The sequence below is a fragment of the Penicillium soppii genome, assembly GCF_028829465.1.
Source record: "Penicillium soppii strain IBT 18220 chromosome Unknown utg000006l, whole genome shotgun sequence".
Classification (NCBI taxonomy): domain Eukaryota; kingdom Fungi; phylum Ascomycota; class Eurotiomycetes; order Eurotiales; family Aspergillaceae; genus Penicillium; species Penicillium soppii.
The window spans coordinates 1,992,265-2,014,832 of record NW_026643236.1 but is presented as its reverse complement, the minus strand read 5'-3'; the positions used below and the strand labels follow the sequence as shown (position 1 = coordinate 2,014,832).

The window sequence follows — 22,568 nt, the reverse complement described above, 5'->3', positions numbered from 1 at the left end:
GGTATCATCCACCCCAAAGTCACTAAACATAAAGATGGATCCTTGAAATCGTAGCGAGAACGGCTATGAATGTTACTGGGGCGCCAGAAAAACAAAACCACCACATGTTTTATCCTCAATATTCTGTTCATTAACAATGAAAGTTATGATTACAAACATTTATACAACAAGTGAAATTGCAAAGTGATATCTATATGGCAAAACAACAAGAAGACAGGAAAGTAGCAAGTGGGGAGAATAGCACAACATAATGGTAGTGCTCCTATGTGATAATAGGAGTTTGGCACCTTCACCGGCACCATTCAACATAGCATAGAGTAATGCTATTTGTCCTTCAATATTTTCGTCGTCAATTATGGCCTCACTGAATATGAGAAGCTCCATGTTTGATGGGTTGGTTCAATGAAGAGGCTATATGCAGTGGTGTCTGGTTTAAGAGATCATGCGTCCTCGATAAGAAAGAATTGTTAAGATAAGGGTTGCCCTAATCCCGGGCAACAACAAGAGAAGGGGGGAAGGGCCTGTTAATAGCGCGCTGGGCATTGAGTTGAGGTGGTGAACACCGGCGAATGCTCACTATTTTAAGTTTATTTTGTTTTCTGTGTTTTAGATTTTTTTTCCCTTCATAGAACAAGATTAATTGCAAAATGCAGTATGTCTAAGTGACATCCTCAGACTACACGAACTAACTAAATAGTCAAAGTCCCGGTAAGCGGAAGGTCCCTGCTATTGCGTCCCACATAGATCTGGTATGTTCCACGCTGAAGCAGCCATTGCTGTGCATCAGTATCCCATGTACTCAAATCCCGCCGAGTCAGATTGAAAGTCACCGTTGTCGATTTGCCAGGCTTGATCAAGACCTTCTCAAAGCCACGAAGTTGCCGTGCTGGGCCGTTAGGAATACCTACATAGAGCTGCGCGACTTCCTTTCCATCGACACTTCCAGTGTTCTTCACGGTCGCAGAGATCTTGACTAGCGTATCAAAGAGGCGAGGGTTTCCGCCAGGAAGGATTGATGTCTTGGCAGGATAATTGGCCGAAGACGCCGATGTCTTTGATACCTTCAGATTGGAGTAGCCAAATGTGGTGTATGAAAGACCATAACCAAAGGCGTACTGGGGCTCAATTCCATTCTTATCAAAGGCACGGTAGTCGATATATACTCCTTCAGAAAAGTTGGCCTGAGGGAAATACTGATACTCCCCTTCGGGCTCGGCTGGTTGAAGCAGGGTGCCATAGTCGGATTCTTTCTTTGCGACGGTATATGGTAGCTTGCCTGAAGGGTTGGCATCTCCATAGAGGATGTCTACCAATGCGCGACCAGTGTCCTGGCCTGGGAGATGGGCAAAGATGATACCGGTCACATTCGCATGGTCTACCCAAGACTCGACGGTCCGGATTCCAGCACTGTGAACCACAACGATGGTGTTTGCACAGTTATCTGCGACGTTTGTCACAATAGCGTCACTGTGGGTATCGGAGAGGGCTTCGCGGTCGACGCCTTCGGTGGCGTACGCATTGATAAAAACCAGACATACGTCTGACACATAGTTGACAGTAGGCTTCTCTGAAGTAAAGTCCCAAAGAACAGAAGAGCCATCTGCATAGGCTCGACGCTGAATGGCCTCTATTGGGGAATCAATGTAGGCGGGCGAGTTGGAGCCAGATCCTCCGCCAGTATACAGAGTTCCATTCTGATATAGGATTGATCGCTCTGCAGTAGAAAAGCTTAAGGAGCCTGCAAGTGTGTAAGACATCGGACTATAGGCGTCATACCCGAAAACTGATATGAGCTTCGGGGATTTGAGAGGAAGTGCGTTGTTTTGATTCTTTGCCAGAACGTGCCCCTCAATGGCCGACTGCAAAAGAACTGATTGTGCTGCCTTGGAGGTAGCAACTACAGCCTGGTGGTCTGCACTTATGCTGGATGGCATGCCGACACCGGGGTGTTTGAACACAGAATCTTGATCAAGATAATACCAGGTGGCCATCAGTCTGTTGATTGCATTCAGTCCTCGCTGGTCAAGTTTCCGAATGTCGTTAATACTGACCTTGTAATCATATCGTCCAAGCGAGATGCCTCCATGGTTCCATTTGAAATTGCAGTGGTCAGATTGCTGTTCCAAACGCTTGAACTCGGCATGACCACGTCTAAACCTGCATTGGCGGAAGCGATTCCACCATGCTGAGCGTACCAGTCAGTGACCACATAACCTGTGATATATATCGGTGAGAATCTTTGTCTTGATGAAGAGTTTGGGCTGGATCTGCTCACCTTGGAAACCGAGTTCTGTTTTCAACAAACCGTTGAGGGTTTTGCTATTCTGGCATCCATATGAATTGTTCAATCGGTTGTAAGAACACATGACACACGCGGCGCCAGCGAGGACTGCATCCTGAAAGGGCCACAGATAGAGTTCGTGGATTGTCTTGTCGTCGATGTTGGAAGAGACGGACTCAACATAGTTTCCGTTAGAATCGGTGAGTGGATTGCGGTCAGTCTCTTGTTCGTTTCCGATGAAATGCTAACGAAAGTTCAGACATTGCAGTTGCTCGATACCTGATTTACAATACCTTGAGAGATGTAGCAACATTCTGTGACTGGAGACCCTTGACAGATTCAGAGACCAGGATGCCGCTCAGGTAAGGATCGGCAGCAAACCCTTCCCAGTTACGACCACCAAGTGCAACACGGCCGAGCGGGCCAACGACAGGCCCTAAAATCATATTCACGCCCTTGGTGCGGAATTCCTTGCCCATGTATGTACCTCGATCATTGGCAAGATCACGGTTCCAACTAAAGAAACAGATTAGTAGCGGTTAGTCGAGTTTGCATATTGGAACACCATCTGGATGACGAACCTTGCTCCCACGTGGACTCCAGACGACCAGCCGTTGACGAAGTCGGTCCCTCTCTGTAGGTAGTTTTGATTAATAAAATAGTTTCTAGTTATCAAAAGGTACTAACCAAGCCATTTCCCGCGTCGCTCACACAAATACCCGGGAATCCTAAACGAGGGATACTTTGGATATTTCCCGAGCATCCATTGTCAGAGGAGACACCTGCAGTAAGATTGACTTTCTCGTCATCAGATAGCTTGGCAACAAAAGCTTTAGCTTTCTGATATGCGGAAGTCCAATCTCCAGCGCCAGTTCCCTCCGCTACTCGGTGTGTTAGCAAATTCTCGCAAGGATATGTGGCCAAGAAACGAGAAAGCATAGAAGATTTGACGTACGAGAAGGATAGACTGCGGGAGACTCCCCATAAAAGGACGCATCACTAGTAATGACATCTTTTGCGACAGCCAGGTGCCCGGCTGTAATTCCTAGTAGTAGGCCTACCTTCCCCCAAGAAGTGAGCATTTTGAGTAGAGAAATGATAGTACAGTATCTTTTATTCCCAGATGCTTCCTAAGTAGCAGATTCAAGGTTCCCTTTATACCATCCAGCCCCTCATCTTCGGATTTAGTACTTGGAAGTCTTAAGTGCTACATTCTTAGACTGACCGGGTATACATCGGCAAGACAGAACTCAATATCTCCTGTTAGTGCCGCAAAATCCGGAAGGCGTTTCCTTTCCGGTTAGTGTTAGAGTAAAATGTGATCCAGTCCCATCACCAAGAAGGTATGAGCGAGAAATATCTCGCTGCTAACAGGCACCGTTACACCGAGGTGGCTTACTTCTAAGAGATGGAGAAGCAGAATGAGGTAACTTCTTGATCATTGAAGGCCCAAGCCATCTCATGTGCCGAATTTACCTTACACTAGCTGATTGCGGAGGTGGGGAAATTCCCCGCGGGGGATCTTGTTGTCGGATCTTCTGGACACCACCTTGGTCCGAAGGGGAACTTTGAATTTCCCTGGCCCGCAAGACTAGTATATTAGAGCCTATCTTTGCCATTTCAAAGGTAAACAAGTATTATTTGTAGTTGTTATAGGACTAGTACACAACAGAGATGATCCATGGATATGATAAGTGGTCAACTGCTAACATAAGGGAAAGTAGGGCTCGGTAGACTTCGCCCGATACGTGGAATGCGTCAAGTGGGGTGATAGTACGTAGTTCTGCTTGAACTTCCCCACTTACTTGTTCCTGGCACTTATAATGTTGTTAGGGGACACCGGTTCTTTTGAACAGCGAGCCATGGACACTGGCTATTCGAAAAAAGTAAGGTACCATGTAAATGTTGCCAGAATTGATTCATCATTCCTTTTATATCGATTGCCTATGATCTTTGAGTTTTGAACAAGAATACGCGTCCCACCTTTAAAGGCAATAAGCCTATAAATCCATGCCGCCACAGACATCCCCCACATTTTAGCCTGGTCATAGACCCAACTACGCCGCAGTCCCGAGGAGGGCCTCACACCCGATCAGCTTTATTGTCGAATAAGAAATTTCAACCTCGGCAGATTTTTCAAGGTCTATCCTTTCATGTACATAGTTTTCCAACTGTGATTTTACCCTATCACTCTTACAAGAGGAGTCTAGTAGATAGAATAGAGGCTTATCCCGTCATAAAATACTTAAAACGCAGCATGCATGTTCCGCTGTTTAGTGAAGCTTATGAAAAGCAGGCTAATACTTTTTCCATATCGTCGTGTGGCGATCGGCGTCTGGGGTGATCTCCCTCCGATGTGACTTTATTTTTTCTATAAAAAAAAAGCGAAGAACTGACGGGTAGAAAAAGAGTCGGCCTGAAAAGGACTCACAATGTAAGACTTTACTAGTTCGATTGTTGCCTCGCGTACCACGCCCATTCATGTGCTAGTCTTGTATTGATAAATGTCTCAAAGTTTTAGTACGCTTCGGTAATTATGATCGACACCTAGCTTTGTGTTGCGGAAATATCGGTACTAGGCGTAAGTCGCATGCCGACTTCAAGTAACCTCTCATGTCTTAGTTCGATTCAAGCAAGGACTGTTAGCCATCTGCGATGGAAATCGCAGTTTTGGCTGCTTTGACTCAATTCCATTCTTGGTGTAAATCTGGTACTTTTATTATGCGCACAAGTAACGCCAGTCCGTGCATGAAGAAAAGCAATATAGAATATCTTGAAACAATCTTCTATATCAACCCCCAAATAGTCCTATATCTTGTGAATATCATTCCCATGGTTGGTCCTGCCTATACTGAACTATCGTTCTACCGCCTTGAAATTTCGAGTGCAAGGCCGTTTCATATATATATAAAACCCAATCTCATCTTTTAGATGATTATCCGACATAGCAGAATCAACGAGTCAGAAGAGAAGGTTCTACACCGTCGTGGAAAATGCCACGAATGATACGGAGCACATGGCACTAGATTTTTTAGGTAGGGTTAGCGTGGTGACCACTGACACGATACTTAGATAGTTACGTATATGGACATGTCATGTTGAGAGCGAAAGGTGCCCTGAGCACCTCAGGGAAACACTTTCATTTTGTACATTGCACTATCCTCGAATGAATCCCAATCTATGTGGGTCAGATGAGGAAAGCTAAGCTAGCTAGTTGTTTTGGTGGCGGTCGGAGGTGGACGGAGATTAAGTGGCTGTATTATTGTCGACTCAATCGTTAGTTACTTGAATCAAAACATGACTCAGTCTTAAGATTTGCTTACAGAAAATAGGAGTAAATAACATGGGGTTGGTGCACAATGTGTATCTTGTGCATGCTTAAATTCGATCGATGGATCGAACAAATGTCACCTGGGCCGATTATACGTTTTCTCCCCGGTCCCTTAATTTGTGAACACAATAACCAACTTTGCCGTGAATATGATTCGACGAGAGTACGGTTAAATCTGCTAAATTCTTCAAGAACTTGTTCTCGAAGACCCGGGATCCGATAATTCGGTACCAGTCAAAATCAAACCCACCCTTGGCGTAGGGTTAGACTGGAGGCTATACCCACTTTTCCTTCTTCCACTGCCGACTTTCCAGGTTTCAGGTTGGAATAACGAATCGGCAACATTGGCAGCTCCACCGGCGATAACTATAGGGTTGAGCTAAACCAACATAGATATACAATAGGCGATCAATGGAGATTTAGATACTGTGTAATCCGCAAATGCTCGTGTCGGTATCCCCACCATGGTTGGAGTATCCGCCAGCACTAGTCAAGATCTTTTTTTCCCATTATACCCTTCCTGCTATCACTTCTTCACTTCAAAACCTCAGAACCCCGTGGCAACAAGAATCGAGTTCTGAAGGTATTGACAGACTACCGGCAGCACCTTAAGGTCAACCCAAGATCCGGCTCATTCCTGACACCATGGTCCTCTACGCCGATGCTGCCCCGGGTCTGGCGGGCAGCACCATCATGTTGACGATATTGGCATTTATAACCTACGGCTTGCGGGTTTACTGCAGAGTGTCTCGCAGATCATGGGGTACTGAAGACTGGATCATGACTGTAGCATTGGTTAGTGCCACAAGAAGAAATTTTCCGAGACTCGACTGACAAGTAAACGAAAGATACCATTTGCCGTGCTTGTGGCGGGGTGCGCTGGTGGCGCATTTAATGGAATTGGTGCGCGTAACTCGACACTCGCAAAGGCCGGTAATGAAAAGTACATGGCAGACGGGAAGAAGGTAAGCACTACTTCGATCATGTTGACCAACATAGCACTGATCAATCTACCAGTTCTTTCTTATCTTCGAAGTCGGATACTGTTCTGCTATCATTCCCATTAAACTCAGCATCAGTTGGATGTTGATTCGAGTGGCACAAGGGCGCAAGCTATACGTCTACATACAATATGCCGTTATTGCTACATTCGTTTCTATGAACATTATCGCTTTGATCTTCATTCTGACCAATTGCATACCCGTGGAGTAAGTCTTTCCTCGCGAACAATTCTCTACAAAAGACCAGATGCTGACCCCATTGTAGAGCTGCTTGGAGCGATGAAGCTCTTAGCAATGGAGGTCATTGCAAGGCAAGCTATGTACTTGCTGATGTTTACTACGCGTGTACCGCTGTCAATATCGTTACAGACTGGATAACTGCTTTCCTGTATGGACCTCAACCCTATCGATGTTGCGCCAAAAAAACTAAACACTGACCTCTTTGATAGACCAGTTCCTCTACTTTGGAACGTGCAGATCAATCGCAATACCAAGATCTCAATCGTTGGCTTGATGGGTCTCGGTATCTTGTGTGTAGTTCCAAATTCCAAAGGCGTTGCCTTTTATGGTGCTGACCTTTCATTCTTATAGTGCATCGCTGTCGGCATGCGTACGACTCAAGTATACTGTCGCATTGACTAACCAGACCGACTTCCTCTACAGCGTTGCGGATGTCGTCATCTGGGGATTCGCAGAAAACAGCATCGGCATGATCGTGGGGAATGTGGCAACTCTCCGCCCGCTATTCCGAATTCTCCGTGATGGCAAAACCTCAGACTACAAGAATTACAACCAATCACCTGGATTCAATAGTTCCCTTCGCACTGGCGGACCCATGCACTCACGAAATTACGAGCTCGGCGAGAACGTCAAGGGCCTCAACCACATGACGATGACCTCAGAAATAGATCACAACCCACGGGGTAGCCTGAGCGATGGGGACAGCCAGAAGGAAATTCTCGACAATGGTCAACGGCCCGGCCAAGCCGACATCGTCGTCAGTCGCCAAGTTGTCGTGGCATATGACTGATCTTGAATCCACAGACATGATGAGTTGTTCTCGGCCTTGATACAATCATTTAATTACACTGAATCATATTTTAATAATCGCTTATAGCAAAGGGCATCGGGCAGGTATATGTCTGGGCTTTCGCTCTCGTTGAGAGGGAGGTGGACCGGAGTCCAATATCTATCAACGATGCGGTCGAACAGGCTGTTATATTACTCCATCATTCCAGGCCTAGTTGCAACCTTCCCAATACTATCCACCCAGCCATCTTTCTGATCAGAGAAGATTTCCTGTACTAATTCCCCGCACGCGGCCCGATGCTCGTCATCCAACGTTCCGGATTTAATAACGATATCATCGGGCTGGTCTTCGGCCTGCGACGTAAAGGGTGTCCCACAATCACCGCAAAACTGGCGCCGTGTCTTGAAACCTCTGTTGCTGTTGGTAAGGTATAGCTTTGGTGTGCCGGTAGTCCAAATCAGGTTGGCTTTGGGGACGAAGATGTTGGCGGAGAATCCGGAGCCCGTATAGCGCTTACAGTCCCTACAGTGACAGAGAATGACCTGTATGATGAGAAAAATAATAAGCTTCTATCCCAACTACCATCATTGGCTTTTGTAATTGGGGTATAGGTACCTTGGGGAACGGCTTGTCAGCGGGGAGATCGACGCGGTAGGTGATTTTACGACACACACACGCGCCAGTCAGGGTATTTTGTGCCATGTTCAGTCGTTTTGGCTATTCTTCGAGTTTCTTATATCAATAAGTGGTTGAAGTGCTGGAAACCTTTAGTGAAGGTGAGACTTTTAAAGGACACAATGCTGGCCCCGTAATTGTAAGCCGGAGGCCCGCGCTATCTCCGGAGGAGCTATTTCCGGTGTTGTCTGGGTGGCTGTACAAGGCGCGAAATGAGGCTCAAACTGCACGGGCTCAAACCCCCTCTTTTTTTCTCTCTTTTGCCTTGCCTTCCTACTATGTAAATAAAGTGCACAGTCTGACCTCTCCAAGCTTGTCTTCAGATGGTACAAGTCTATATATAACTCAACGCTCAACCGATTGAAACAATATATTCCCTACACCAAAGGACATGTTTATAACTTATCAATTACAAATACGAATATGCTCAACGTCGAGAAACAAGTTGTCATTTCATCCACTGTGGGAATCATTGAACCCTAGATGCATATAAGAAGTGACTTCATAGACACCCTTTTTTCCAGCATCTCAAGCGGCTTGGCTGTTATCCACCTGAAGTTCCTTTACTTCAACGCCATGGAATTTCCGAAATACTACTCGTGCCATTGGCCGAAATGAGCCTGTTTGTCTAAGGTCAAACGTCATCCTACTTTGAAATGAAACCGTATCTGTAATATTATAATATAGCTGACTATGAAGTGATCAGCTCTTTCATTGTTCTAGCCCCTCTATTGATTTCGCGTAAGAGACCATTATTGTGAAAATATGTGGTTGGTTTCAATTAATGGTACTTCGAAGGGACCTTCCTTCCTATATGGCATACATGCCAATGTAGTACATAGTACCTGTTGAGCTCATCTCCTCAGTATGGCATCGGTTCTGCTACGCTCGGCCCGATCCAAAGCAAGTCAGTCCGCCGGAATTGCAAACGCCAGTCGTTAGGAAGGAAAGTTAATGATGTGCACACATGTGCAAATTGATCCAAAGAGACAAATCACATATTAATAATTGTCACACCCAGTATAGTACAGTCGCACCGAATAAAATGCAAGTCGCGCCAAATATAGTACAGGAACGTCGAGTCATAACCGACAAAAGGCGAGCAAAACAGAAGCTCCAATATAATATAGTGTACAAGGCTGTGTGGTGGGTTGGCTTAGCTGCCAGTCACCCGCAGCACAAATTCATAGACGCCAAGGGTGATGACAGCCGATGGCAAAGATCGGATCATATGAGGGGCTAGGCCTCCGTACAAGCCTGCCATACCTTCTTCTTTAGCGATGGTACGGAAACATTGTACCAGGCCCGTGTATTTGGCCCGGCCGTTCTCCATAGGCGCCTGGCGCAATCTTGTTCGCATAACCTGGTCGGTGATGTTAGCTTAATGTAAAGCTCAACGGTTAGGCTAATATAGTGTACCTCATGAGGATATGTTATCAAGCCCGCGATTAGCTTCGCGGAACTCGCGGCACCACTAGTACTAACCCAGTGGGAGAATTCCTCCCACATAGGAGTCCCGGATCCCTCAATGGGTTTTAATGTCTCGCGGAGGCTGGTTTTCAGCCGCTCATAGAGGACCAAGTGCAAAGCCGTTTCGATTGAGCCAAGGTAGCTAGCACTCATTCCTCTGTAGAAACCACGTACTCCCTCTTTCCGTAGGGTTTGTCTAATGCAATCAATACTATTGCGGTATTGACGACTCGAAGCTCCGCTAGCATTTGTTCGTGATTTATCAAGTTGCAATCTGGTCTTAACCAGCCAGATTGGGTTTGTTGCAGTGGATGTTGCGAGTCCAGCGCACATCGCAGCCTGGGCATGAACGAGGGGAGAATCTTCGGTGCGTCCCAAGAGTTTGGCTCCGATATGTTTGCAATTTCCGTAGACGTAGAACTTGATCGCAGTCGCAGGGACTACACCCGCTACACTCGGTCCAAGACCTCGAAAAAAAGCTCGCCAGCCCTCGGCACGGTATATTGAGTTGACGATTTGTATCGTTTTGTGATTGGATCCATGACGGGGCTGTGGTGTTTGAAGAGAGTGAGTGGACTGGCTCTGTGTTTGGTAAAAGTCGGATTGAAGGCGTGTTCTCAAGACATCAAGAGGTGAAGTCACGATTGCAGTAGCAAATCCACCGCTCCTAAACGAGATGGATATGTTAGAAGAATGCAGATCGTGACAGATGGAAAATACTTACGCGCCCGCAAGAAGGTGTACCCATGAGGCCACTTGCTTCTTTGGCTTGACATCAGCAGACCCGTTTGGAGTCGCTCTCTCTGTCTGCTGATACACGGACTGAACCTTTCCCTCCATGGTGATGTCAATTGAGAGCGAAGAGTTCAATGGTTAACAGTGGACACTTTTTTTTCCCCGATAAGATGATAACAAAGTCACGTGCAGTTATCATCACGTGCTCGTAAAAATCCACACGGGCAACCAATCACAATTCATTGCATGTGAGACGATCGCGCTCGCAGTGGGGGCCTGCCCGCGGGTGACTTGACGGAACCTGATTATCTACGCCATTCGAACGCTTCTAAGTACATGGTACCTTTGCAGTATTCTGCAACCCATAGAAATCATGCAAGTATGATCTTTATTGGACCGATTGGTAGGAAAAGATCGTTGGATTAATGCGACAAGTCTGGTCTTGGAGAGATTGATTATGGAAGAGCGAGTCAATATATCATTAACACCGTACAAAATATATTCAAAGTTCAGCCGGTACCAATTCGGCGATCGTCGCAGATTGAGAGCTCATGAGGACTGTCTGACAAAATCATCTCAGCGCATCTCCATTCCCCTACCACCTGATAACCTTTGTGGGGAAGAATTCATCAATGAGTTCCATATAGTAAGGCTGTTTGGGGGACTTCATATTAGCACATATTGCAGTCATATCTCAAAAGGGAAAGGTGTTCAGCTTACCTTAAGCTTCTCCGGATCGGGCTTTTCGTCGCTCTTGCTATACAAATCATATGGGTTGAATGCCCTCACGGCTTCGAGCATCTTGTGGTCATGCTCATTCATAAACTCATGGTATGCACCCTCTCTGTGCCACGGATAGAACGAGTGGTACCGAATCATTGCTAGGCCCTCTTCAGGAATGGTGGATTGGTCTTTGACAATATGATAAAGGTATTCATCGTGGCCCCAGCAAAGCATGACATTCTCCAATCCACAGCCAGGAGAATAGATTCCGTACTTTGTGCTGTAGATCTCGTTGTTATAATCCTCGTTATCCTTGAAGGACTTGTTGCCGAAGATGATTCTATCGTCAAAGGCACAGCCGACTGCGAAGGTGTCACCAACAACATCCCACTGTCCTTTGGCTCCGAAGAAAAACAAGAGCTTTCCAAGGTCATGAATAAGCCCGACCAATTGCATCCATCGAGGCTTTCCTTCATTGCGGATCGCTTCCGCTGACTGCAGCAGGTGGGTCATTTGGGACTCGTCAGTGTCGGGGTCACATTCGTCAATGAAAGTATTCAGCTTCTCCATTGCTTCCCAGACAGTCATATGAGCACGAGTCTGGGTTTTGAAGTCGTTGCGTGCTTTGAGGTTGTACGCTACTGTCTGAAGCGTGTGCTGCTGGGCGTAGAAGTTCTTCAATTGATCACAAGCATCCTCGAACTGACGGAATCCGGCCTTGTCTTTGGCCTTGTCAAATTCTGACTCGTCATATAGGCCTCTCTCTTTCTTGAGGTCCGTCTTGTGGATGTTAACGGCGTCAATGTTGTCGGACATGGTCTCGAGACCGATCGGGGCGGATTGCACTGCGACAGCCATGTTTGCGGGTCGGTGTTCTTGCAGAGGGCTATGGTTCGAATGCTTTGGTGGATTAAGTTACAGTAGAGATAACTGAGCTGTGATTTTCTGGTCCTCTCGTCGGAAGGATGTAACGAAATTTATACCTGAGTTCCTAAATGTTTTGATATCTCCTCGGGTCGCGGTTTCCGCAATATGAGATTTACCTGACATTGAATGAGGATCATTGATCGGTTTCTTGCTTCCGACTTCTTTCAGGGCATCATAACTATGACGTTGTGATATGACTTCAATGCTCGTATTAATGGGCAGCTCAATGTGGAAAGCGAATTCCGTTGTTGATTAGAATGCTCACCGGGGCATTTACAGGCCTTTAATTTTTGAATAACGAGGTAACATAGCGACCCTTGATACCTGGAGTCAAATGCAAAGGTGTGGTGGACTAATCAAAACAGCCTAGCTTTTTCATATGGTTTGAAGCCGTTTGCTCAGACGGACAACATTTGAAAGACTAGGAACTTGATCTATATGATTTGAATGCTTGTTTCAAAGAGGCAGTTTCTCGTTCCTTTCACTCGATTCATGTATTCTCTGCTCATTTCAGAATATTAGATTTGTTGGCGACGAATTGTTTCCAATCTAATCAACAAATGCAATTTTGGTCCCTACGGCTCTTTTCTTTGAGCTGAATTTCTGCTCGGAATTGAGCCAACATAGTTTGTAATTATGCTGCCAACAGTAGTGTCCTCTATTGTTCGCGGCTGTTCGACTCCGGTCCAATCGCCATTCAAAAAAAGTCTCTGACTGTGCTCTGATGAAATTATGCTACTTTGTCATTGCCCCAAGAATCGACGCATTCTGGTATCTTACAGCTTATGCACATTTATCGACTTTTATTCCATATCTAACCCCAGATAAGTTTAAGTTTCTCCAGATTTTCGGGATGAAATCCCGATTCTAGTTGGTTCTGTTCTTTCTGATCTTCATTTAAGCGGTACTTCACTAAGGACTCTTCTGCATTCACTAGAAGTTGGATTGCCAGACAAGTATAGACTTTAGGTGCCGAGCAAAAGAATCTCTCCATTATTGTGGTTTTACCAAGGGGCGGAAGTAGTGTTCAGTGCTCTAGCAGTGGCCATTTGAGGAAGTTTTGCATCAAACCCGCTGTGGCAATGGATCCTGGCTTGGCTGAATTTAGAAATATTGCTAGTTGTCCTCGGAGAACAGAATCCGAGTATTTATTGGCAGTCTGTAATAAACATCTTAGCCATCATGTCCCCAATCATTCCACCGAGCTTGTGTCAGGCACGATTGGCTCGGAATTATTGAATAAAATATGATACTGGCATTCTGAGAGACGCAAAAGGCCAGCTCATGTTCCTCGTCAAAATAAGCAATAGCAATTTTTGGATACACGCTCTTTGAGCATGTTCCAAAATCAACTTCACGAATTGCGGGATCATTGCTAACACTAAGGCCTCGCTCACGCAAACGTCTATCAATTCTGACAATGATGGCTTTCCAGGATTCCCAGTGAGCGAATTCTTCTTTTATGCATGATCTTATCCAATTTCTAATTCATATAATATCACAGGTGCTCATTTGATACCAGGGGGAGTTTTCTGGGGAAAATGTGGGGCTCAAAGCTAATTCAACTCGGGCTTCATTTTCCGTAGCATAGTAAAGCAGCCATGTATACATCGACAATTACCTAGAATGATTTTTAAGTAGGTTAGTATATTCGGGATTATATTCGATTGGATGGTTTGCTCAGTGACTATGACTGTGACGTTCTAAAGATTCTACCGTTTCTGTAGTCTACTAGCGCCCACCACAACCCTAGCAGACCAGAGCAGGACAGATCTGGTCCAGACGGATCCGAGAGCAGAAGTAGAGATTATATCGAATACTTATTAGCTACCAGGGCTAGCTAGGCGTTGAAGTGTAGTTCCCTTTTGTTTCTCTCAACTTCCCTCATTGCCCGATATAGAAACTAACCTTCTTGAGTCCCCGCACTTTCGACTATTTGTAATTTTATTTTACAAAATGGCCTCCCTTACGTTAATAAGACGACTTCTCTCTAAAGTTATCATTGCCAATCATTTTTTCCACCTCGGCCCGCCATAAAGCCGGGCTTATTAATATTATCGTCTTATCGGTCTCGTCTTTGTATCTTGATGCTTACCATAGGCAAAATCTTTGACATAAAAGAGACAAAAGCCCTCAGTCTGCGATACTATTCAACTCTCATAACCTCAAAATGTCATCCACAAATAACATCGCCTTCACCGCCCCAATCAACCCACTAGGGGTAACGCCCGTGCTTACCCCAGAACAGATCTGGAACGGACTTCTCCTCAAGATCCGATCCGCAGAGACCTTTGTCCCAGCAGCGATTCAGTCCACAAAGGTCGTCAATGAGTTCGTCGATCCATCAACTGGCAACTCGGTCGTCGTTCGCGAAGTCCTGTTTCGCGAAACGCAAAAGACTGTGCAGGAGACTGTCACAGCGTTCGAGACTACCCGGGTGGAATTTGTACAGCCGGATGGAAGCAAGATCAGCAATGTGGTCAGTGCTGGAGCCGGTGATGAGCTCTACATGACATATGTATTCGAGTGGAGACATCCTGACGTGTCAAAGGAGGAGTTGAGAGCGCTATATGAGAAGGAGAAGAAGATGAGCCAGATGGCGGTTGAAGGGACGATCAAGGTGTTGAGACAGTTGGTTCAAGAGAAGAAGCTTTGAAGCTGAATGTGGTGGAAGCGAGGGCTTCATACTATCATGAATTCCACCGTCGACCTTCGATCATCCTCTCAGTAAATTCGACGCCATATTCCCCACATCTCTGGTATAGATCATTCCCAGCATAATGATGAATCAAGGTTTTCCTCTTTATACACCTGGTCCCAGTCATACTATCCACAAGCAAAGCAGTCGTAGTCGAGTCAACTGGTTTCCTTCGAGCATGCAACGCCCAAATAAAAACTGACGGATCAACAGGCCCATCGTCAAGCTCACCAACATTCATATAACGGAAAAAGGTGACACGTTTCTTCACATGGATCAGCCGGATACTAAGCGCCCATTCCTGGCGTGTTAATAAAACCGCGTCAAGCTCCAACTCCATCAATCCACCACACTGCCTCAGCAAATACCAGCAACTCTTAATATCATCCCACCCATCCCACAGCGGTTCCCGCCACTGTGCAAACGAACTGGGGAAATCATTATTACGATAACCATGGATCGGCATGAATGATATTCTCCTCAACCACGACCGCACCTGGGGGCGGATTGTACCCAGAAACCCTATTAGGAGACAAGGATGCTCGAATGCAAACCAATTCTCCGTCCAGAAGATAGGGGCTGCTTCCTTCCAGAAGCGCTTGCTGACTAGGAGGAGTGCGAGGTTTTTGCGTCTCGCGCATAGACAGGGTAGAGACCTCATGCATGGCCTTCTTTCGATGCGCCCGTTCAGGTCCCAATAACAATTGTCGCAGAGGTACTCGTTGCTTTGGGGGGTTGTCCACTGGCTTCGAGCTGGGGATTTGAAGATTTCGATTTGTGCTTCCATGTTCCAATTGTTATGGTGGCAGTTTGCACATTGGGGCCCGTCTGCTCGGTATGAACGGTAGTCACTTGGGCCTGGTCTTGTGCATACCAGCTGTACTTTGCATCTTTCGTGGCGGAGGTTGAATTTGCACGGTTGGACGAGGAGTTGGCGGTAGATAATGTTTCTTATTTCTGGTGGGAGGGAGAAGAATCTAGGGTTGTCAGATTGGAAGTTTAGGGTGAGATATGTCGATACCTTTTGAGAAGAGGTGAGTCTTCAGTCTCTTTCGGCTCTAGGTGGTTAAATGCATTCTGTGCTTCTGGTGCTTTCGATCTTGCTCGTTGAACGCCTTTTGGAATGACGCGCAAGTCTCGGCGCTGGTAATACTGATGAACCTTTGAGCCGATCGCTGAGGTTTTATCTGCCATTTAATGCATGAAACTCAATGATTATGTAAATGAAAAGATTATTCAAGATGAAGCTCAAACTAATCAATTGAATTAATTTATCCAAAGCAGTCTGCTGCCTAACATAAGTGCTTACGCGGGGACTAGATGTGGAAAAAACATCGCCACAAGGTTGTGAAACACTTTTACACTTTCACTCTTACATGCCCTTTGAGTGTATATTATGACTCACACAAGTTTTTCATTCTTTTAAATCTACATAATTATATAGAGATACTAATTTTGTATCTAAGCCCGAGGAACCAGCACCTTGCCCTCCGACACACTAACGGCAGTGCCCCTAAGCACAACCTGTTCAATCTTCTTCTCCCCATCCAGCGTAACCTCGACACCGATATCACTCCGGCGTCCCATCTCAACACCCTGCACAAAATGATACTGATGCTGCTGACTAGCCACGCCCTCCGTAAGCGCCAAATAAGCCGCAAGCCCACTGGCCGAGCTACCAGTAGCAGGGTCCTCCAAATTCCCAAGCATCATCCTTGAGCGGAAAACCTTCTGCTTCAAAGCATCATCATAAACATCCCGCACAAAGAAATAAACACAGACCAACCCCGCCTTCCACCCCTCATCAAGATACTCAGTATCAGCAGCAGAGATCAGCTCACCACCAGTCGCAGGCGTAACAGCAGCCAGCGCCTCAAGCGAGGCCAACTCAATGAACAACTGACTCATACCATTGACAATAGAAAACAGCGGGAATGTCGCCTCTTTCGGTATGAACGGTGCCAGGGTCGGGTGCAAGCGCAATAGCTCTGAAGCGCTGAATCGCGCAGCATGAATGCGTGTGTTGTGCGCAATCTGCGCAGCCACATACTTCGTCGCGCTGTCTTGCACGGAAATGGGGATGTCACCCGATTTTGTTGCGAGGGTGGTGACCCCGCTGCCGTCGGCGGGGTCTGTCGAGTGGGACAGGAACCATGAGGCTGCGCCGATGGTTGGATGGCCTGCGAAGGGGATTTCACAGTCTGTGGTGAAAATGTCGATGGTTCGCTTGGAGTTCTCGCGGACTGGGTGCACGAAGATACTCTCCGACAGGTTGAATTCACGGGCGATGGTTTGCTTTTGGCTTTGGGTTAGAGCCTTGGACTCATCTTCTGGGAGGAAGACTACGGCCAGCGGGTTGCCTGAATATGGTGTTGATGTGAAGACATCGAGGGTGACGAAGTTGAGTTGAGTCATGGTTTTGTCGAGGTGTAGAGTTGTAGAGGTGTAAAGCGGATATCAACGGATGCTGAATTGGTTTTATACTCCGATCTCCACTTTTCGCTTTGACTCATGTCCTGCGCCCTTCTAACTACAATCTTTTCAGTGGGGCACGTTTTGCGAATATCGGTAGGTATACGTTGTATATTGTTCAGGGTAAAATAAAATCCTCCGGCATGCCTCTCTGTTCTCCCCATAGTTTGAATCCCTCAATCAATGCTTTACCAAATGCAGGATCATACTTCAATCCATCAGCAGCAGACGTCATCCGGCCAGTTCTCCACAAAGCCCAATCCTCAACCATCACCCCCTCGGCCCGCAAAATCCCAACCGCTACATCGACAATCCCGGGCCGGTCGGCACAGCTGTAAAATACCGTGGCACCACAAGTCCCACAGAAAGTACGTAGCACACCCTCACTGGATTTGTAGCTTTTAGAAGATCCGATGATTAAATCTCCTGGGTGTGGGGAGATGTGATCAGTCGGCACGAACATCCAAGCTATGACATTTGACCCATCAACCAGTCGACAATCATCGCAGATGTCGAGAACAGCGAGCCATTTGTTTGGATCCTGTGGCAAGATCCATCCTTTACTTCTGGGACTGGCGATGAAATCTGGTCTGGGGCGGGAAATGGAGAACGAGACTCCGCCGCAATGGCATTTGGCGAGTAACTTTTTCGACTCTGCCTCTGCGTCTTTCTGGCCGTGTTCGCTATTGTTATTATCGGTCAAGAGATCGGGATTAAAGACGTCAAGCTGGCGTCCATCGATGTGCGAAAGTATCGCCGAAAGACCACCGTCGGATGAAGACTTTGTAAAAGTATGCGAGCGCATTTCCCATAAATTGTGGTTCGGTTCAGTAAAAATAGCTGTAGAAATCACCCAGTTGCCATCATCATGTCCTAAGTCTCCCACATGACAACCACAAGTACTGCAGAAGTGCCTGGTGCCCATAGATTCAGCATGATTATACGATGTCAACATCGACATGTTAGATGGGACAATGAACTGCGGTGCGACTCCGTCTGGGAGTGGAGCGTGAAATATGCATGGTGTGCCATGGGTGCGGCGGCAGACGCTGCAGTGGCAAATGTGAACTTTGAGGGGGAATAATTCTGCGAGGATGGTGATGGTGAAGTTGATGCTTTTGCAGTGACAGGCTGCAGTAAGAGTTCTAAGTGACATGTTGGATTTGGGAAAGAGATGAAGTGGGAAAGAGTATGGCTTTGTAGTCTGGGGGAAGACGAGTGTGGGGAAGCTCGTATTATTTAAGTTCGCCAGTAACACCAGTAGTTGGCATACTTCAGGGCTGTGCGCTGCGTGTTATCCAATGAAGATAATGGGTCATAAAAATGGTAATGATTCTAGGTATCTGCTTTACAATGCCAATGCAACGCCTCGTCAAGTCATAAACATATCACCAAGATTCCCTTATTCGGAGTCACTTTCGATCACAAAACCGCCACGCATACGTCTGCGAGCTGAAGCAACGGGGACATCCTCGTCATCATCAGCCTCCGGGACTTCGGGCTTGCTCGGACGATCACGGCTGAACGCAAGATCGTCGTCGAAGGCAAGATCGTCCCCATCAGATACAATACGGTCTTCGTCATCTATGAGGTCGTTCTGAGAGTGAGATGATTGGGCATCGAGTTCTGCCATCAGGATATCACCGTCGGCATCACTCTCAGCGCTGGCAGAACCAGAGTCACGACGCTGTCGCTTCGACTTTTCGGCTGCACCGGTGTCACTAGTTCGCTTGCGTGCAGCAGCTTTCTTGCCTTTATCTTTGCTTGACTTCTCTGAATGCCCAGGCCCAGTAAGCAGAGCTTTTTTAACTTCGGCAGCTTGTTTCTTTCGACGCTCTTCTTCGAGGCGGAAAAATTCTCTGTCGGCTTCCTCGTCACTTTCGTCGTCACTTGCGTGGATGAATAGATCACTCTTGATCTTTGCCTGTCGAGAGAGGGCATTCGATAGACGGGCGTCACGCCGCGCTTCCAGGGTCTCATCATCTAGCGGTTCCCTTTCGGCGCTGGGCTTTGATTTCTTCTTGCGCTTCTTCTTTAGCTCATCTAGCGCACTAGCTTTTGACCGTAGGTTCGCGGGGAATAGAGGTCCTTCCGGAACGTCCTCGCCTTCGGAGTCCGATCCAAAGTTGACGTCGAGTGTGCCTTGGAGCATGTCACCCCGGCCAGATCCTCTATCCTTCTTTTGGAGGTGCTTGCGGGGATCATCGTCGCCCTCTCCTGAGAAGGGGGTTTGAAGGGCCTTCAGTATCTCAGAGATAGACTCCCGCAGGTCATCATGTTTCAAAGATGATGGGACAATCCAAGAAGCACCAAGCACATCTTCTACACCCAGGCGCTCGAAGCCAACGATATTCATGAGCAGACGAAGCCTTGCGTTCGAAAACATGGCACTCTGTATGAACTCGTCCTTACCCTTGACAGCTGTTGTAGAGTCAGTTTGGTTCCACGTTCTCAGATAGTATTGGGGGGCATACGGATCATTGGGTTGGGAACGCTGACGGTCTCAGGATTCTCAGCGCGACGAGCTTCTTCTTGTGCTTCCCATGACTCTCGCTCAGAGGCCGCGGAGCTTAAGACATCTTTAATCCATTTCACCAAATCCGCCCTTCCGTCGAGAACCAGTGCTCCAACCACAATGTGGAGTTTTGACTCTTTTGTAGTCGCCTCTGTCGATGTGATAACAAGCTCTGGTGGTGGTCGCTTGGAAGCCGATATCGTTTGCTTTTCGTGCCCATACTCAAGGTAATAAACCGTGGAGTTGATCTTGCTGAATAGCAGCTCAGTAATCAAGGCAGGACGCTGATCGAGCTTCTTAATCAGGCGTCGAATAATTTGCCTGGTCAATTCCTCCCATTCCTTGAAAACCGGCATACTGGAGTCCATAGGCCCTGGTCCCTTGATCATTCGGTGGAAAAGACTAATGATGTCAACACGGAACAGCAAGACAGTCATCTCCTGCTTAAACGCAATGCGGTAAAAGTAACGGTGAGCGCGTTTGAGTTGTTCAGCGTTCAGTTCTTTGTAGAACTCGGTGAATTTTATAAATGTGTCCACGCAAGCCTGGTTGCAGAACTTGGCCGCGAATCGCTTGAAGTCGAAATTACGCTCCTTGCTGACCTGGGCGGCTTCTTCCATATCTTCGTCTTCCGAGTCACGCTCTTCGTCGTTGTCCGCTCCTTCTTGTTGAGCAGCTTTGTCGGCCTTCTTCTGCTTGCGCCTGGCTTTGCGTCGCGAGCGAATTTGCATGTCGGCGTTATCTTTGGAGTATCTTTCCAACATCCGCAAGAAGACATGTGATAGCTCTGTGCAGGCATCTAAGTAACCAAAGCTTTGGTCTTTATATCCACGCACAATAGCCAGAATTCGGTCGTGGGTTGTTTCTTCGTAGAAAATTCGGTTTTGAATATTCTCCGCGATTTCTTGGTCTTCGTCAAGTGGTGATGCTGCCATCTCTTGAACAGTCAAGAGAATCTGCGTGAAGCAACGCATTTGAGCATTGAGATCTTCCCATTCTTTGTTGTCCAGGCTGCTCTGCATCGCCCGATTAAGAGAGACGAATGTCTCTTGGTTAAGAACGCCTGCAACCAAGCCATAGCTATCAGGCTCAATGTCTTTGGCTTTACCGCCATTTTGTGCAGTGCGTTGGCGGGTCTGTCGAGCCCGGCGGACTCGCTCTGCTTCCAGGAACCAGCCTACAGTATAGAAGAACTGCCGGGTATTGATGTCCAGCACTCGCTCAGCCTCACGCTCGATTGCTTTGCGCACGTGGGTGAAGAGGGGATTGAAACCGGAATCCAAGAACTCTTCCACGAAAGTTCTCAGATTTGTAGTGGCTTCGGAATTGAGATGAGCGGGCATGTTGAAGTTGCTGTTTTGTACCGAATCTTCTTGCTTGCGGCGAGGCTTAGGCTTGTTCCACTTTTTGCTCTGGTCCATCTTTTGAAGTGTGGTCTGATCGTCGCGCAATACACTTTGTCCTGAGACAGTGGACACTTTCCCTTCGTCTCGTTTGACCCATATCATTGTACCGAATCTATTATGGCGTGTGGGGGCATTCTTTTGGTATTCTCTTCGTACCATGTTCTCTTTATGTAAGATAGCAGCCAAGTCGTTGTTCCCTTTGCCGCTTTTTTTCTCTTCGTCCATAAAGAGCTTCTCGACATTGACACCTTTAACAAGGTGGAACAAAGTCTCCAAGAGAACGATGTCTTGAAGGTTAAAATCCTCGCCGACATTGGAACACATGGTCAGGAGGAGGGCAAAGGCATCTTGCTGGTGGAAAGCATTGATAGTCGCTGACCTGGATGTCTCCTCCTCGTCACCTTCTCCCGCAAGTCTGGTATTCGGGGATATGATCGCAATATTTCGTAGGAAGTACAGCATCAACTTGAGGATACCTTCTTCTCGGGATTCACGTTCGGATCGAGGGGTCGCCATGCTTGGAAGGGCGATTCGGATAACGGAGCGCAATATATTCGAGCCGCCAGCTTTAAGAACGCCTCGCTTGTACTGCACTTGCGCTTGGAGAAGGTAGGGGGTGTGGCGATGGTGGTTGACTGTCATCTGGCTGTGAAATTCCAGCGGCCATGTCAGAGGAACAAGCAGCTCCAAACACGCTAGCGCAATCCTGGTCGTATGCTTGCTCTTCTGCCCGGTTGCCCACCAGAGGGAGAGGATTGGAAGTAGATCACCATTGATCACGTTGGCCTCTCCCAGGCACCGCGCAACGTCCATGCGATTGTTCTTTTCATCGTACAGTTTGAGCCAGCGTTTGATATCGCGTAAGCAGGCCAGGGCGTCATCTCCGAGTACATATCGATCGGCATGTTCACCATTGAAACCTCCGAGCTAGAAACTGAATTAGTAAATCACTCTCAATCGAAAATGCACAACAGTAAATCAAAACTTACAGCGGTGACCAGGCCATAAACATAGTTGCGAACATCTGGGTCGACGACTTGTACGTCGTGACCTAGAGGAACAACCTCTTCATCCATGATTGATTTGTCTTCCGAATCGAGTGAAATGGGAACGCGTCGACGCGTTGAGGCTCGGCGATTCGGAGAAACTGGACGCCGCTAGAGAGCCGAAGATAACCGATATCCTTACGAATCAGATTTGCGGCCAACTTGGTCTTTGGCAGAATATCAGATACATAATATAGATCAAAAGATTCGTGTCTAAAATCCCATTTTACAAACATCACAAGGCTGGTATATAAATAA

At 47.0% G+C, this 22,568-nt stretch overlaps 9 protein-coding genes across 9 annotated transcripts; 2 read left to right on the top strand and 7 right to left on the bottom strand.

Moving 5' to 3' along the window:
* Positions 1-689: 689 nt before the first annotated feature.
* N7529_008105 (beta-glucosidase) lies at positions 690-3,363 on the bottom strand (the record flags this gene model as incomplete). The annotated part of the gene is made up of 7 exons (XM_057243632.1): positions 690-1,995; positions 2,052-2,214; positions 2,276-2,525; positions 2,575-2,797; positions 2,863-2,915; positions 2,969-3,162; positions 3,237-3,363. 7 exons carry the CDS (start codon positions 3,361-3,363, stop codon positions 690-692), a joined length of 2,316 nt encoding a protein of 771 aa, XP_057095170.1.
* A 2,894-nt stretch (positions 3,364-6,257) lies between these two features.
* Positions 6,258-7,643, top strand: N7529_008104 (uncharacterized protein; the record flags this gene model as incomplete). Its single annotated transcript, XM_057243631.1, has 6 exons — positions 6,258-6,407; positions 6,461-6,577; positions 6,630-6,820; positions 6,879-7,001; positions 7,063-7,143; positions 7,205-7,643. 6 exons carry the CDS (start codon positions 6,258-6,260, stop codon positions 7,641-7,643), a joined length of 1,101 nt encoding a protein of 366 aa, XP_057095169.1.
* Positions 7,644-7,834: 191 nt separating this feature from the next.
* N7529_008103 (GFA family protein) lies at positions 7,835-8,345 on the bottom strand (the record flags this gene model as incomplete). Its single annotated transcript, XM_057243630.1, has 2 exons — positions 7,835-8,185; positions 8,259-8,345. The coding sequence occupies 2 exons, from the start codon at positions 8,343-8,345 to the stop codon at positions 7,835-7,837; spliced, it is 438 nt and encodes a 145-aa protein (XP_057095168.1).
* A 1,129-nt stretch (positions 8,346-9,474) lies between these two features.
* Positions 9,475-10,628, bottom strand: N7529_008102 (uncharacterized protein; the record flags this gene model as incomplete). Its single annotated transcript, XM_057243629.1, has 3 exons — positions 9,475-9,681; positions 9,738-10,455; positions 10,513-10,628. The coding sequence occupies 3 exons, from the start codon at positions 10,626-10,628 to the stop codon at positions 9,475-9,477; spliced, it is 1,041 nt and encodes a 346-aa protein (XP_057095167.1).
* A 490-nt stretch (positions 10,629-11,118) lies between these two features.
* Positions 11,119-12,104, bottom strand: N7529_008101 (inositol oxygenase; the record flags this gene model as incomplete). Its single annotated transcript, XM_057243628.1, has 2 exons — positions 11,119-11,175; positions 11,244-12,104. 2 exons carry the CDS (start codon positions 12,102-12,104, stop codon positions 11,119-11,121), a joined length of 918 nt encoding a protein of 305 aa, XP_057095166.1.
* A 2,239-nt stretch (positions 12,105-14,343) lies between these two features.
* Positions 14,344-14,829, top strand: N7529_008100 (SRPBCC family protein; the record flags this gene model as incomplete). The annotated part of the gene is made up of 1 exon (XM_057243627.1): positions 14,344-14,829. The coding sequence occupies one exon, from the start codon at positions 14,344-14,346 to the stop codon at positions 14,827-14,829; it is 486 nt and encodes a 161-aa protein (XP_057095165.1).
* A 1,503-nt stretch (positions 14,830-16,332) lies between these two features.
* On the bottom strand, positions 16,333-17,286 carry N7529_008099 (PhzF family phenazine biosynthesis protein; the record flags this gene model as incomplete). The annotated part of the gene is made up of 1 exon (XM_057243626.1): positions 16,333-17,286. One exon carries the CDS (start codon positions 17,284-17,286, stop codon positions 16,333-16,335), a length of 954 nt encoding a protein of 317 aa, XP_057095164.1.
* A 175-nt stretch (positions 17,287-17,461) lies between these two features.
* Positions 17,462-18,499, bottom strand: N7529_008098 (GFA family protein; the record flags this gene model as incomplete). Its single annotated transcript, XM_057243625.1, has 1 exon — positions 17,462-18,499. One exon carries the CDS (start codon positions 18,497-18,499, stop codon positions 17,462-17,464), a length of 1,038 nt encoding a protein of 345 aa, XP_057095163.1.
* Positions 18,500-18,745: 246 nt separating this feature from the next.
* On the bottom strand, positions 18,746-22,340 carry tof1 (putative DNA repair protein (Tof1); the record flags this gene model as incomplete). The annotated part of the gene is made up of 3 exons (XM_057243624.1): positions 18,746-19,764; positions 19,818-22,191; positions 22,254-22,340. The coding sequence occupies 3 exons, from the start codon at positions 22,338-22,340 to the stop codon at positions 18,746-18,748; spliced, it is 3,480 nt and encodes a 1,159-aa protein (XP_057095162.1).
* Positions 22,341-22,568: the final 228 nt, after the last annotated feature.